The 13,293-nt window shown below is 43.0% G+C and overlaps 2 protein-coding genes across 2 annotated transcripts in view; both read right to left on the bottom strand.

Moving 5' to 3' along the window:
* Positions 1 to 3,987, bottom strand: part of CSTA (cystatin A (stefin A)) — a 7,731-nt gene extending 3,744 nt beyond the window's left edge. Inside the window, exon 1 of the mRNA XM_009329076.1 lies at positions 3,922 to 3,987. Within this exon, the coding sequence (XP_009327351.1) occupies positions 3,922 to 3,987 (66 nt within the window). The remainder of the gene's footprint in view (positions 1 to 3,921) is intronic.
* Positions 3,988 to 10,060: 6,073 nt separating this feature from the next.
* The window catches only part of CCDC58 (coiled-coil domain containing 58), an 8,339-nt gene continuing 5,106 nt past the window's right edge, over positions 10,061 to 13,293 (bottom strand). The window contains exon 5 of the mRNA XM_009330153.1: positions 10,061 to 10,361. Within this exon, the coding sequence (XP_009328428.1) occupies positions 10,311 to 10,361 (51 nt within the window). The 3' untranslated portion in view covers positions 10,061 to 10,310. The remainder of the gene's footprint in view (positions 10,362 to 13,293) is intronic.

Raw genomic sequence — 13,293 nt, 5'->3', positions numbered from 1 at the left:
CTTTCCTTTCACAGATGAAATATTTGTATAATTACTAGGCTGAAAGGGCAGGGGAGGAACGGGGGAGACAGCTGTGAGCTGTGGTGGAAGTCTGCCCAGATGTCTGAGGCATCATGATTTATGTACCACTGTAACAGTGTTTTACTGTAGTCATTTGCATCTGATGACATGAATTCCCTACAGAAAGGCAACTGCAGCGAATGTAGCCCAAAAACTTATTTCTGTCATCTAGAAAGCACAAACAATCTTTTGCAGGCCGGGTCACAGCCTCTCCTCTGCACACGATGCCCATGCTGATGGCCTGACGCAGGGCAGAGGCATTCCAGAAGTCAGGCAGAGGAGCGCAGCACCACTCGGCAGCCTGCTCAGACAGCCCCTGGGAGGGGCCAGGAGCATGTCAGCGCTTCTCACCACCCGCCTCTTTCACAGAAATGCACAGAATTAATTGGCTTTCTCAGCACATCCACCTACAGCTGGCTACCACTCCCCACGGCGTTCCTTCCTAGCAGGCAGGTCCCGGAAAGCACCCTAGTAACATCCAGATCAACCACTTCCAGACAGTCAGAAATTATCCAATGCCTTCAATTCGTCATATTCAGGCTCCCCATAATCTCTTACTCTGCTCTTCTTCTGAGCAGCTTTCAGGGGGCTTCTATTCCTGGGAACCGACTGCTATACTTTCAGCTTGGGAGCTGCTAACTCTAGCAAACCAGGGAAACTTCAATTTCCAACCCTCTTCCAGCTGGATGGGTTTGAGGGCTCCTAGGATGCTCCTAAGTGGCAACTTTTGGTACATATTATACCTCTCTCAGAACTAAACAAAACAAAGCCAGTTCTCTCCGGTTTTATGATCTCTCCCAACCTCTGACCACTACGCCCCCCACTTGTTATTTAGGGACAGAGCCTTCAGTAAAATCAGGCAGGCAGACAGCTCCTTACTCCTCAGATGGAAAAGTGTAACATTCCTAAGCTCTTATCTAACAGTTCCTTAAACCAAAAACATTCCTCAGTTGTAGGCAACAGCTGTAAAACAAGGAGACTGACGCAGCTCACTAAGGATGACTACAGGCAAGGCACAGGTGTAAGTAAATAATTATGTAATCCCAAGAGCAGATAGACCTCGGCCATCCCAAGGTCTGCAGATGCTCTTCACAGCTTCACGAAAATCAAATGAATTGCTCTGCCTCTTAGCAGAGCATAAAATCCCACAGAATTGCATCACGAAAGGGTGACACTGTTATCTGGCTGGAAGCAGAGCAGGATTGCCCCAACATAAGGTTTGTCTCCACAAGAGTGTTTTCCTTAGAGGACTATATCAAAGCCTCTGCAGTGGAGCATGAGCTTTTTCAAAGGAAAAGGACCAGGGAGAGTTCTCTCTCCTGCGCTCAGCACAAGGCAAAAATTTCACCTTGCAGAAAATAAAGAGCAAAAATTTGTTTTCATTTTCCTGAAGTTACTGAGAACAGAAGAACACCAACATTAAGATCAGTCCTCTTCTGGAATCAAACAGAAAATCTGTACATCCACATTTCAGATTCCATATTTGCCCTGTACTTCATGAGCATCAGCACAGCCTGGAACAAGCGTTCACACATTTTTAAGTGCATGTTTGCTCGCTGACAGTTAAGCACCACAGTTTCATCTCTGATACACACTGCAATAGGGTAGGATCTTCTGATCACCCATAACACAGCCCAAGCATTAAAAACACAGCTTGGTATCTGGCATGCCACACTGGCCTAGCCGTGTTCAAAGGAGGCCCTTAAGGTATTTCATAGACTCATTAGCCAAATTTCACAGCCCCCAGAAGATAGGGGGCTGGAGACATTGCCCTCCCTGTCTTATACACAAGGAAACAAGAACTGCAAATACACAAAGGTGCCACAAGTCCTTGCCAAGGGTCTCCCCTCTAAAGGTAAAAGGGAATTTCTGATCTCCACAAGTGCTGCTCCTTCAACCACTTGTGCCAGCATAGGAGGAACAGTGATACTGCTCCTGAGTGACCCACAAACAATTTTAGATAATCCTTTTCCCTTTCTGTTCTGCAGTAAATTATCTCCCCTCTGACTAACCTGTTACCACATACTCCAGCCCTTCCCCATGTGCACATGCCCAACTCTGGCAACCCCAGCTGTGACTGACCAATAAAGCCCTACAATGGAAGAAGGCCTAGAGGAGCTGGGCAAGGGCGATGTGCCTACGAAACTCAGAAAATAATGCAGGGCGTGACTGACCACAGCTTTTGCAAAGAAGCTGACTATCTCAACACAAAGGGGACCAGAGGGTGTTTGTTTTAGATAAACAGTTATGTCAGTTGAGTGGATCAACTGGTAGTATAACTCCCTGCATTCATTAAAAGAATGCGAACGCTTCCCTGAGTTAGCCAGACCAGCATGGGGGGAGTGAATACATGGCTCTGCCCAACACAGAGTATAAAAACTAAACCACAAACAAAAGAATTTCAAAGAGAGCAGCAGGCTTGAGCTGGCTTCAACCCACGCAGTCCCTCCTGGCAACTGAGAACGCCCAGCGTCGGGACAGTGAGTATATTATAGAGACCAGTAATGGAAATCCTATTGGTATATGGTGATTGAGCTGTGTATTGCAATTGCTGTGTTTTGCCAAAAGTAACTTACATCTGTATTGTGTTACCAGTATATTTGTATCACTCTGCTAAATCAGAAACCTCATGTAACATAAATACCTTCAGATAAGTAAATCTGATATTAAACATTATACCCTCCACATGTGGAATATCTAAAAGAACCTGGTCAGAGTACTGCACTCTTGAACCAGCCTACACAGCCTATTTACAGATCTCTCCTGGTGGCTCTGCCCCTCCACATGCACAGCCCAGCTCACCTTCGTCTGATTTCATCATTGCCTGGTCTTAGCCTGCAAGCTCGCAGGAGATGTGGAATGGTGCCAGTGCAAACTCTGTCCTCTGTGGCACAGCAAAGGAGGGAGCTGGGAACGCTGCACACACAGGATTGTGCAGCAGTATTGGCCAACATGTTCAGCCCCACTACTTCCTATTTTTGTGTCCTCAAGGAGGGCGTAAGTTATGCTTTGTGCAGTTGCCAAAGGGGGAAGGGCTCATCTCTCAGAGCTGGGAGGGTGAAGGGGATTGGGAGGGTGAAGGGGATTGGGAGGTGGGTGGGAACATGAGATGGGAGACACAAAAGGAGCTTTCCCATGCCGTGTTGTTCCCCTCCCGCTCCTCAGGATGCGCTTTATACTCTTATTTTAAGAGTTGCTGCACTGCAGGGCATTAGAGGATCTGCAGCGGTATTGTTCACACAGCTGCTTCCAGGACTGGACTGCTGCCTGCAATCAACCACCATGGCAACTGGACTCACCCTGCCTGCCTTGTGCCAAGCTCACGTTGCCCCACTGGCTCACCAGCAGCCCCTGCATCACAGCTGTGACTTTAGAAAACACTAGATGCCAGCAGAGAACATGCCTTTATCCATAGCCTTGTCCTGTACATATCTTTTTTTAGTGCATACTACCACATGGTTTGTCCTAGCCGTGTCCTTCAGTGAGGAATTAATTCTACCAGGTACAATCTTCTCCCTTCAAATACACCACCTTTAATTTCAAAAAAGCAACCTCAGTGCTGGCATAGTAGAGCTAGTCGTTGAACTACATGCAAACACTACCTGAAGGTAGCCAGTACTATACCTGGCTACAGACAAGGATGAGACAGAGAAGTGGCTTGTCTTGGTCTTGCCGGTACACTGCCTATGCAGAATGCTGAGAAAATACTTACTGGCAATCAAGGGGATTCCCATTTTCAGCACTAGCTTCTTCAGTTCGAAGACTGGTTCAGTATCACCACCTGGTCTCCCAGCCTTTGCCCAAGCTTCGACTCAGCCCTTTGCACACAGAGACCGCATCTTTCGATAGGATGCAACTCACCTCGTTAACAATATGCTGGACTTCTGGAGTAGCAGACTTGGTCTCAGATAAGCCCCCAGGCATCATAGTGGCAGGTAACTTCTCTGAAATGATGAGTGGTTCTGAAGAGGGAAGTTCAGCGCAGTCTGAGCAGAGTCACCAGGCTTCTCATATATATACATATACACATACACGTGTCATGGAATCATATGACTTGCAACATATGGAGCCTACCATTACTGAACTGGAGGAGGGAAATGGGGAAAACAGGGGAAAAACATGGGAAAAAAAAGAAACGTAAAGCACTGACAGTATTAATAGTAAATGTAAAAAGCACTTTAAAATCTTAAGTGTATATAGTCTCCACATCCATAAGAAAAGCAAACAACAGCCTCCAGACACCCACATCTTAAGACAGTTGGTTTGGGCTGAAACTAGAACCTCTTGCCTCTCCACCCATGTGCAGATGACTAGCCTGTGCACTTAGGAAATGGATCGAAGTCACACCCAATGTTTCCCAACACCATTCAAGATCAGAAGAAAGCATGCAGTAATTTCCTTGGTGCAGGTCCCGTTCAACTTGAAATTGTATTGCCTCAATATCCTTCCAAGTGGGAAACAGAGTCAAATTGCATTTTACTTTCAGTGACTTTACTTCCCTCTGCCTGACCAGAAAGGTGCCAAGGGAAACACCAAAACCAGAAGGGGGAAAAAATTAAATCCTAGGTTCGGGTAAGTACTGCAAATAAGTTATTTCTGCTTCTTTCCTATCAAACCTATAGGTGCATTCAGGCAAGCATAACAACTGAATATGCAGTACCATTTACATTTTTATTGAAACTCTAGTGCCAATTTCCTGGAAGACAAAGTATGATCTCTCTCACTACAGTAGTTGTGTGTGCACAATAGCTGCTCTAATTTCAAGATACTTGTATTTCACACACTGCTGAAATATGCAACATGCAGAATATATAGTCAGAAGTACTCATTCTGCAGTTACAGCCACCGACACATGACATAGTCATGACTATGTATGAATGTACAAAGGTCAAAACACATGGAACCTACTGAGAAAGGCAACTGTTAGCAGCCCTACCTGGTAAGGGAGAGCTAACACTCCAAGATCAGAGAAAAACTACTTCCCTTCGGTATTCCTGCCATCCCCCTCTCCAGCAAATGGGAAGAATGTTGTTCCAGAGCGAGGACCAGAGAAGCAGGAACAGACCAGACAATTTTTAGTCCCTAGGGGTGAGTACATGGGAGGGTGTGAAATGAGAATATGTGCTGCACACAGGCAATGGGCATTTCTGCTGGAATCAGCATTAGGGAATTCGCTAGAAACAAGTCTGTTCATGGCCACAGCAATGGTGACTGTGTAGCACAGACTTACTAGTGTCCTAAGCAGCCTGCTGACCCTTTTCACATACGATGAGTGATGCAACAGACTGTAAACAAGTACTTCATATCTAACTTCAAGGCCTGTTTTTGGGACAAAGGACCTGAGATTGAGAAACTGGGTCGGTAAGGGCCCTAAATTCAACAGTATATAGATCAAGGTTAGAGCATGTTACCGATAAGGGTGTTGCAGAATTTCCCAAACTTGAGCAGCAGTGTTATGGGAGTGGATGAAAGGCATTTGAGGAAAAACAGTTGTTCTGAGACAACATCTTTCTGAACAAAGAGAAAAATGTTCCCAGTTCTTGGGAATAAAGGGAATGGGAGGTGTTAAAGCTGGAAGTCTGCCATTTTCTCCAAATTCACCACTCCAGATGAAGAGTTCCTCACAGCCCGATTTGTGGAGTTAATGACAATTCAAGCTGATAAGCTCAAACTCCACCTTTTGCACAAGACCCTGCTGATTCACTCAAATGCTGATCATCTTCCACCATATTGCTACCATGCATCTTATTCACACAGCAGGACAGATGAGCTAACTAGCTGGAAGAGCCAGCTCACCTTACTGAGGCCAGAAGCCACAGAATGTGTCCAACAACATGCAGCACCAGTGCTAAACCAGGACATTTTATAAACTTCTTCACTCACCGGGATGCAGATCGCACTAACTCCCTTGGGAAAGGATGCTGATAAGATCCCCAAGGCAGCACCACCCCTCTGGAGAACCCTTGATTCTGATTAGTAAGAAATACACTGAGCACAAAGACTAGGAGGGTTAATTTATAATCTTGGGAAAACTCCAGGTGTGAAACTAAAGATGTTAATATTGTGTGAAAATGATTCATTAGACTCCATATTTCTGGATTTGCTGGGTTTTGACTTCAAAGCATAAGAACTTCCCCCCCCCCCCCCCCCACCCCCGAGGCGTGGAGAATGCAGACTTGTGCAGAGGGGAAGGAAAATCAACACTAATTGTCAGCAAGCTGATGCTAAAGTTTACATAGGCAAATCAGTCTTGTTTTCTTTCCATGGGAGTGCTAATGGCCATCCCAAAATCCAGTGATATTTCTAAGATTGGGATTCAGTACTCATCCTGCACACATAGTTCATGAAGTCACTTTGAAATGATGACATTTCACAGACCTGCTATCAAAGACAATCAGTGGCAATGGACTATCCTAGGCAACCCTCATCCACACCTCTCTCTCTTAAGCTTTGGATGTAATGAAACAGCATTTGGAACATTGCCTTGAAAACAACAGCCGTCCCCATTGCATCTCTTGCACAACATCAACAAGCTAGTGAGTGTCTCCACTTCAGTACTGGAGACGTGTTTGATATGACATACCATTCCAGCCTACACTCACCATTTGCACAGATGGCAATTTCTTTTCACGTAACTGTACTGCTGTTAACTTGGAGAATCTGTGCTGGGAGAACAGCACTAGTATTCTTTACAGTTTTAAAGCTGAGAAACATCTTGCGCTATGTACTATTCCAATAATGAAGAAACAAATCTTTACAGCTTGCAGGCCACTACTCTCTGGTCCTGCATAAGCAATTTTAAGAAGTAGAAGCTATAGTCAATAAAAACACCAGTACAGTAACAAAACCCCAAACCCCAGGGTTATGTTATTTATGAGTTATTTTTAAACCAGAAATTAAGCCACCCCTGTAGAAATGATTGTGAAAGCTAAATCAGTAGGTCAGTCTTCTGGTTTCGCCGTGACAAGACACGTAATTGTGACTGGATGAAGTGACACATGGTCTGCACTAAATTTTAAGAGCTGCCAAAGGAAAGCAGCCCTCCATCTACCAATTGAGGATCTACTTGTCATCGTCACAGTAACAACAGCCTTGACTTTCAACGTGCTAGTCTGCAAAGAAGGTTCCCCTCCTGCTACCCACCCTGATTTCAAAAGATTTCTGACATTATACATCAACTAGGATTAATAGAAACCTGAACTTTAGCAGCACAAAGTTCTCATATCCCTGCCTACGCTGAGCCTGTGGTACCAGTACAGAGCCTCTTCCCCTCAGCCTGCTTCAAGGCAACCAAATTCTATCCTTAAGAAATTTCTGTAAAGAGATTACCTATTTTATCAGCCTTGAGTGCCTACAGGCTGCAGAAGACAACAGCAATGAGCGTCAGAAAAAAACACCTCTTTCTATTTCACAGAAGGATATAAGAAGCACACACTTAAGAGGGCTTTCCAAGGAACCAGGATCTGCCCACCTATATTCACCATTTCCAAGCAATGGGAAAGCCCCAGGAGAGGGGGAAGCCACCTGCAGGAGATCTAGACTCTGGGCAGGGGCATCCACTGTGCTTTCTGTTCAAGTGCCTTTACTTGCAGAAATAAAGTTAGAACCAGGAAAAGGATGAAATCCTAGTATTTGTGGGGTCCATTATTTGATTCACATATGACATCAAGCACGCAAGTAATTTTGTGACTACCTTGATGGTAAAGTTGAAGCAGGATTCAACTGCAGACTAGGCATGATCCTAGAATGGACAGGGCTCACTAGACACAGAGATTTTACCTGCCTTTGTTTAGTATGGTCCACAGCTCATACCAATGCCATTTACATACCATCACAAAACATCCCGCTTCACAGGCAGATCTGAAGTACTCAAAAAATAGCAAAGCCTTTTTCTCCTTCCCCATGCCCCAAAGCATGGCATGCAATTCCAGTTACTCACCTTAACGTTCCACTAAGTTCAACAGCAAGATTCAAACAGCTTCTGATCCATGTGATTTGCCATGTACTGTAAGAGATATCCCTCTGTGCTCAGAGCAAACTAAATAGAGTAATTCAACTTCTTAGTGCAACCCTTCGCATATAAGCTGCAAACACCTGAAGAAGGGATGTTTGGGACTTAGAAGTCTTCTTATGGTGTCAGCAGTTTTTCATATACAGGTTTGTATAGATCTACTTGTTTGGCCTTATATTCAAACGAAAAATAGTGCTATGTTGGGGTTGGGTTTTGTTTTTGTTTTTTTTTTTTTTAACATAGTTTTCTCATAACAAATGCTAAGCTGGGCTACTGCAAAAAAAAAAATAAATCTGCGCATGTATCACATCCATTTCACAGGTCATTTTTCACAGCATCTGCTAAGTGAAGAAGCTTTCCCACAACAGCTGAGCAAACATCTGGATGGATAGAGGAGGACAGTGATTAATTCTCATTACAATCTCTAATTACTACAGAAGTACAATACATGCTTAAATTTCAAGAGTACTGATGCCAACTCTATACACGCTGGCAGAAGTTTCTATCATACAGCTGGCTTAAAAGGAGAATTTGTCCCCGCAGTTGTAGATCCAAGCCCTGGAGAGAACAAATATTTTAGACACCTATACTAGAGGTCAGTATTAGAGCACCAACTTTGAAATCAAAAGTGTTCTCAACATCTCATTAGTGGACCATCTCCTGTGGAAATTAGGTTACTGGCAATTCAGCCCACAGTTCCGAGCAGTATTTGATTTCCACTTTGAGATAAACAATTATAAGAATTTAACAGTTGAAGAACAAACATGCTTTCTGCTTTCAGAGTTGCAGAAAAACAATGAGAATACTTCAAAAGCGAGACGAGCGCTCCAACTGGAGTAAAGTTCTGCTTAGAGCAGTTGCAGTACCTTGGGAAAAAAGGAAAAAAAAAATGATGTTTGAACATTAGGATTTACATCCTCAAAGACTTAAAATACATTTCTGCCTCATTTTCAGAGAAAAGTGAGACTAAATGACTCTGCTGCCTAAAAATAAAGGCCACCAAGTAGTTCAAGTCTCTACTGGACAAACAACTATAAAATAGATGATGCTGCACAGATTTTTGCCAGCTTTCAGCAACACAAGTACATTCCTCCATTTACCTCCCACCCCCCCTATATGCACAACTTTTAAGGATGTGAGAATATATAGTCATTTCAGTGCTGTAACTGAAAGTGTTTGCAAGATGGGGCCTGTATTTTTAAGGCTCTGTTCAAGTTCAATGGTTCTTAAAGATTTATCACTAAGTAGTAAAAACAGCTGGCAACCAAGCAGACCTTGTCATTTGACTGTCAGCCAATTAAAGCTAGTAAAAAATAAAGGTATAATTACAGCAATTCTGATTTCCTCATACTTATCCGCTTTTAAATGCTATGTTACTGCAGGGGTGTCGCATTTAAAGCTTTCTGAATACAACACTATGGCCAGAACCAACAGGATCAGGTATGCACAGCTATTTTCTCAGTTCAAATGCAATTCACCTATAGAATTAGTTTTAAAGGTTCAGAAGGAAGGACAAAATAGGGTCACTGGATAGTTAACTGTCTCATTCCCGAATGAGATATATCTTCATCTCCAATCCAAAGTGGTTTTAATTGACACCACGTTCCCTATTTAAAGAAAAAATCCAGAACTTGGTAACACAGACCAAAGGGACAGTATGCAACAGATGCTGCCTGTGAGCACTGTGGGAACAACGGCAAACCTGTATCCACATGCAACTCTGAACCAATGCTGCTAGCGTTGAGTAGTTCAGAACAATGCTGGTAGCTTCTTACTTTCAGGGATGCTGAACCTACACTTGCTGATCATTCTGCAGTTTTTGTTTCCTTTCAGATTGTAGTAGATTATTCGCACAAACACACCATGTTACCTGATAGTTTGGCAAGCATCAGTTCAGGGAGAGCCCTGTCCTCCCTCCTCAGAGCTGGTTTTTACTGTTTTTTCCCCTCTAGGACTACTGAAGCTGTAGAAGTTCAAGAAAGATGCCGGTTTCGCATTCCATTTGAAAATTATTTTAATACTATAAAACTCATTTGTTCACATATTTTGTACAAAAGATGAGTTGTTTTCTCTTAATTACAGGAAAATCATTTCAACCTTGAGATTTCAGCTAAGTAGGTCCAAAACAAAACAAGACTGGGTTCTACTGGTTCTGGAGGGTCCCAATACAGCTCACCCAAGGTCTCTTTCCAGTTTGGCTCTCACGGTTATGGACCACCTTGATGGAAAATACCCCACATCATTGACTCTTCGGAGGCTTGTAGTGAATTCGGCAACGCTCATTAAATACCTGAGACACCAAAACAGAAGAGCAAAAGCGAATCAGCCCTCATCCAGGAGATGATCAGAACTTCAGAGCTAGTTCAGGCAACTATCTCTTCACGTAGCACCCATCTCAAGCTGCCCAGCCCTGCTGTACCAATAAATGGTACTTACCAAGGCATCTGTCTCCATTCACTTTCTCTCCTGGCTTTAGTGAATCCAAAGTTTGCAGCCTGATGCTGGGGGACTGCACAGCACTAGAAGTGTTCTCCCTCAGATAAGGCAGGCTTATAATCCTGGTAGTCTGTTATCCTCAAAGATGATGATGCTTTTTTTTTTTTTTTTTTTTAAAGAAGGAGGGAAATTATCAGTGGAAGGCTCCTGACCGGCTGTGTTCTGTTAAGTTCAATCTGGCATTCAACTTTGGACACTGTATTCTTCTCTTTCCTGAACAAATGCATTTTACATTGTTGTGACAGCTAAAAAGAGGTGCAAGGGCTCTTGGAAGCCACGTTCACACTTTTAGTTATCTGACCGCAGGTGCTGATGCTTCCAGCCCTCCTACTGCAAAGGGCACACTGCTCTTGTCTCACTCACCTCTGGTACCTTCTCTGGGTAAAATTTAGCACAGAGAACTAGAGACTGATGACCACATTCATTTAGCTTGAACTGCAGGCCTTGTCAAGCAGACTGCTTACCCTAAGGAGGGCCAATAAATGTGACTATTTAAAGTATGGCAGTCTGAATCAAAAGCACAACACAGGCTCACACCAAAGTTACAGGTGCTCTTTACAAGCGATTTAATTATTTATCATTTTGGCTCCAAACTTTGTCCAGCTCGTGTCCTGAAAAGTGACACGAGCACCACCTAGCACCAAGTTGAGGCACTGGTGGTTATTAGTTCCCCCACCAGCACTCCTGCAAGAGCACGTTTTGCCAAGCTGTCCAGAGACTTTTCAGAGCTAAATGCCTGTGATCTTCAGGATCTTAAATTTCGTGAACTCTCCCATTGGCTTCACGTGCAAAGTGAGTGGTCTTGTAATTTGGGGGAAGTTATGCATCACTTTATATAAACACGTTATTTTAAACTGTATCTTCCTAGAATCTTCTACTTCTACAGCTGATCTCCTTATTCAGAGCTCAGAACCTCTGGCAACTTCAGTAAAAGTGATGTTTGCAGCATGCATTAGTTTTAGCATTTATTCTTAAAAATTTTTGAGTCATTTTCAACTTATTTTCAGATCTAATTTACTTTAAGAAACAGACACCTATTAGAAACTGCTTCATATTGCAGAAAATAAAAGTTGTGATACAGTTTCTTTCACATGCACACAGACGGCCTGTCCCACTACGTTACGACATGCAATGGACAAGAAGAGTTAAGAGTATGTAAAGGTCTGAGATCAGATAAGCGATAGAAGGAAACTGTAGAAATAAAGAGCCACAAAGGGTTCCCATTCAGAAGCATTTTAATACTAAGCAAATTGCACCATTTTTGTCCATTGTCTGTCAAAGACATTTTAAGGGCATATATGTCTTAAAGGGTACTGGAAATACACTCTAAAACACTGTAAGGGTCTCTTGTGTCAAACAACACATCAAAAAAATTGCAGCTTCCACCTTGCTATCATGCAAACTTTTAAAGCATCTTTAACAATACCTCTGCAGCCTATGGAAGGAAGATCAATACTGCAATCTTACTAACACTGCCTCCTACTTTTAGGATCATTGACCAACAGATCTCTGCGTGTTACTCAGGCCAGCTAACTCCATTGGTCTACCTGTGAAGTGCTATTCTCATTTTTCAGACAGGAAAAAACAGTGCCTGAGAAACCTTAACATTCATGTTACTATGCAGAAGTTTGATTTTGCTCTTTTTTACATATTCATACAGAACACTCCAATGAAACTCCAGTGTGGAGGTGCTGTACAGAGACTAATGCAAGTGTCTTGTTTTGGAAGTCAATTACTTGTTTGACATCAGCCAAACAAAATTCTGCCACATACATTTCTATAAAGCAGCATCTTTCTGTATGCCACTATTGCTACAGCTACCCAGAGCAAGTGTTTGAAAATAACTTTGTTTCCTAATCAGATTTTTCCAATCAGTTTTCAGTTGGTTAGGGTTAATATAAATATCTAAGTGTACTTTCCAACTAAAAGTCTGCAACAGTAAAAAAGAGTGGAAGTCCTCACCTGCAAACCAATAACCACTTCCATGTAACAAATTGCACTCAGTCCACAACTATGACTGGGTCTAATTCCTTCAGTGACATATTTTTACAGGCAGCTAAATGAGACATTTATACCTATATTCACACAGAGAGAATAGCAGAGCTGGAGATAAAACCCAGAAATACTTTTCTCTTCAAGCCCTACTTTAAACACTAACAGGCTAAGATATCCCTGCACCATGCATAACTCACTATTTAGAAACAAAATGTTCTCCATCTTCAGGAAAAATTGGACATTTCCGTCACTAGCAAAAGCTTAATGCAGCTACAAAAAAATCACTGGCATCAGTGCTAACTTTGGTGCCAACTCTGGGCTTCAGAATGGAGATAGTGTGGGGCGGGTCTTCCCCCCACCCCTTTTAAATAAAACTGGCAGCAGAGTTGCCATAAAACGTTTGCCACTGGTGGCCTGCAGCATGTTGTTAAGGCTGTGCTGTTGCTTAGTCATATCTGAGCTGGCTTTAAATTAATTAAGTTTAAGGGCATGAATAGCTTTTTCAGACAGTACAGAGGCAGTACTGACTGCAAAGCATACCTGGAAAAACATGTAGATGCTCATCTAATCAGCTGGCATTGACCTGTATTGTGGTGACTAGACCTCCAAGAATACACAAGCTGTATTGCATTTATGCTGATGCAATCTAGAGGACTAAAATCCTGAAGTAGAGATTAAAAAGGGAGCTGCAGCTAGTACTAGCTGTTTGCAAAAATCCTTTTTGCATTTAG

Source organism: Pygoscelis adeliae, unplaced genomic scaffold (genome assembly GCF_000699105.1).
Source record: "Pygoscelis adeliae isolate BGI_AS28 unplaced genomic scaffold, ASM69910v1 Scaffold120, whole genome shotgun sequence".
Taxonomy (NCBI): Eukaryota; Metazoa; Chordata; class Aves; order Sphenisciformes; family Spheniscidae; genus Pygoscelis; species Pygoscelis adeliae.
Note: the sequence above shows the minus strand (reverse complement) of the source record. Positions and strands in the feature narration are given on the sequence as shown.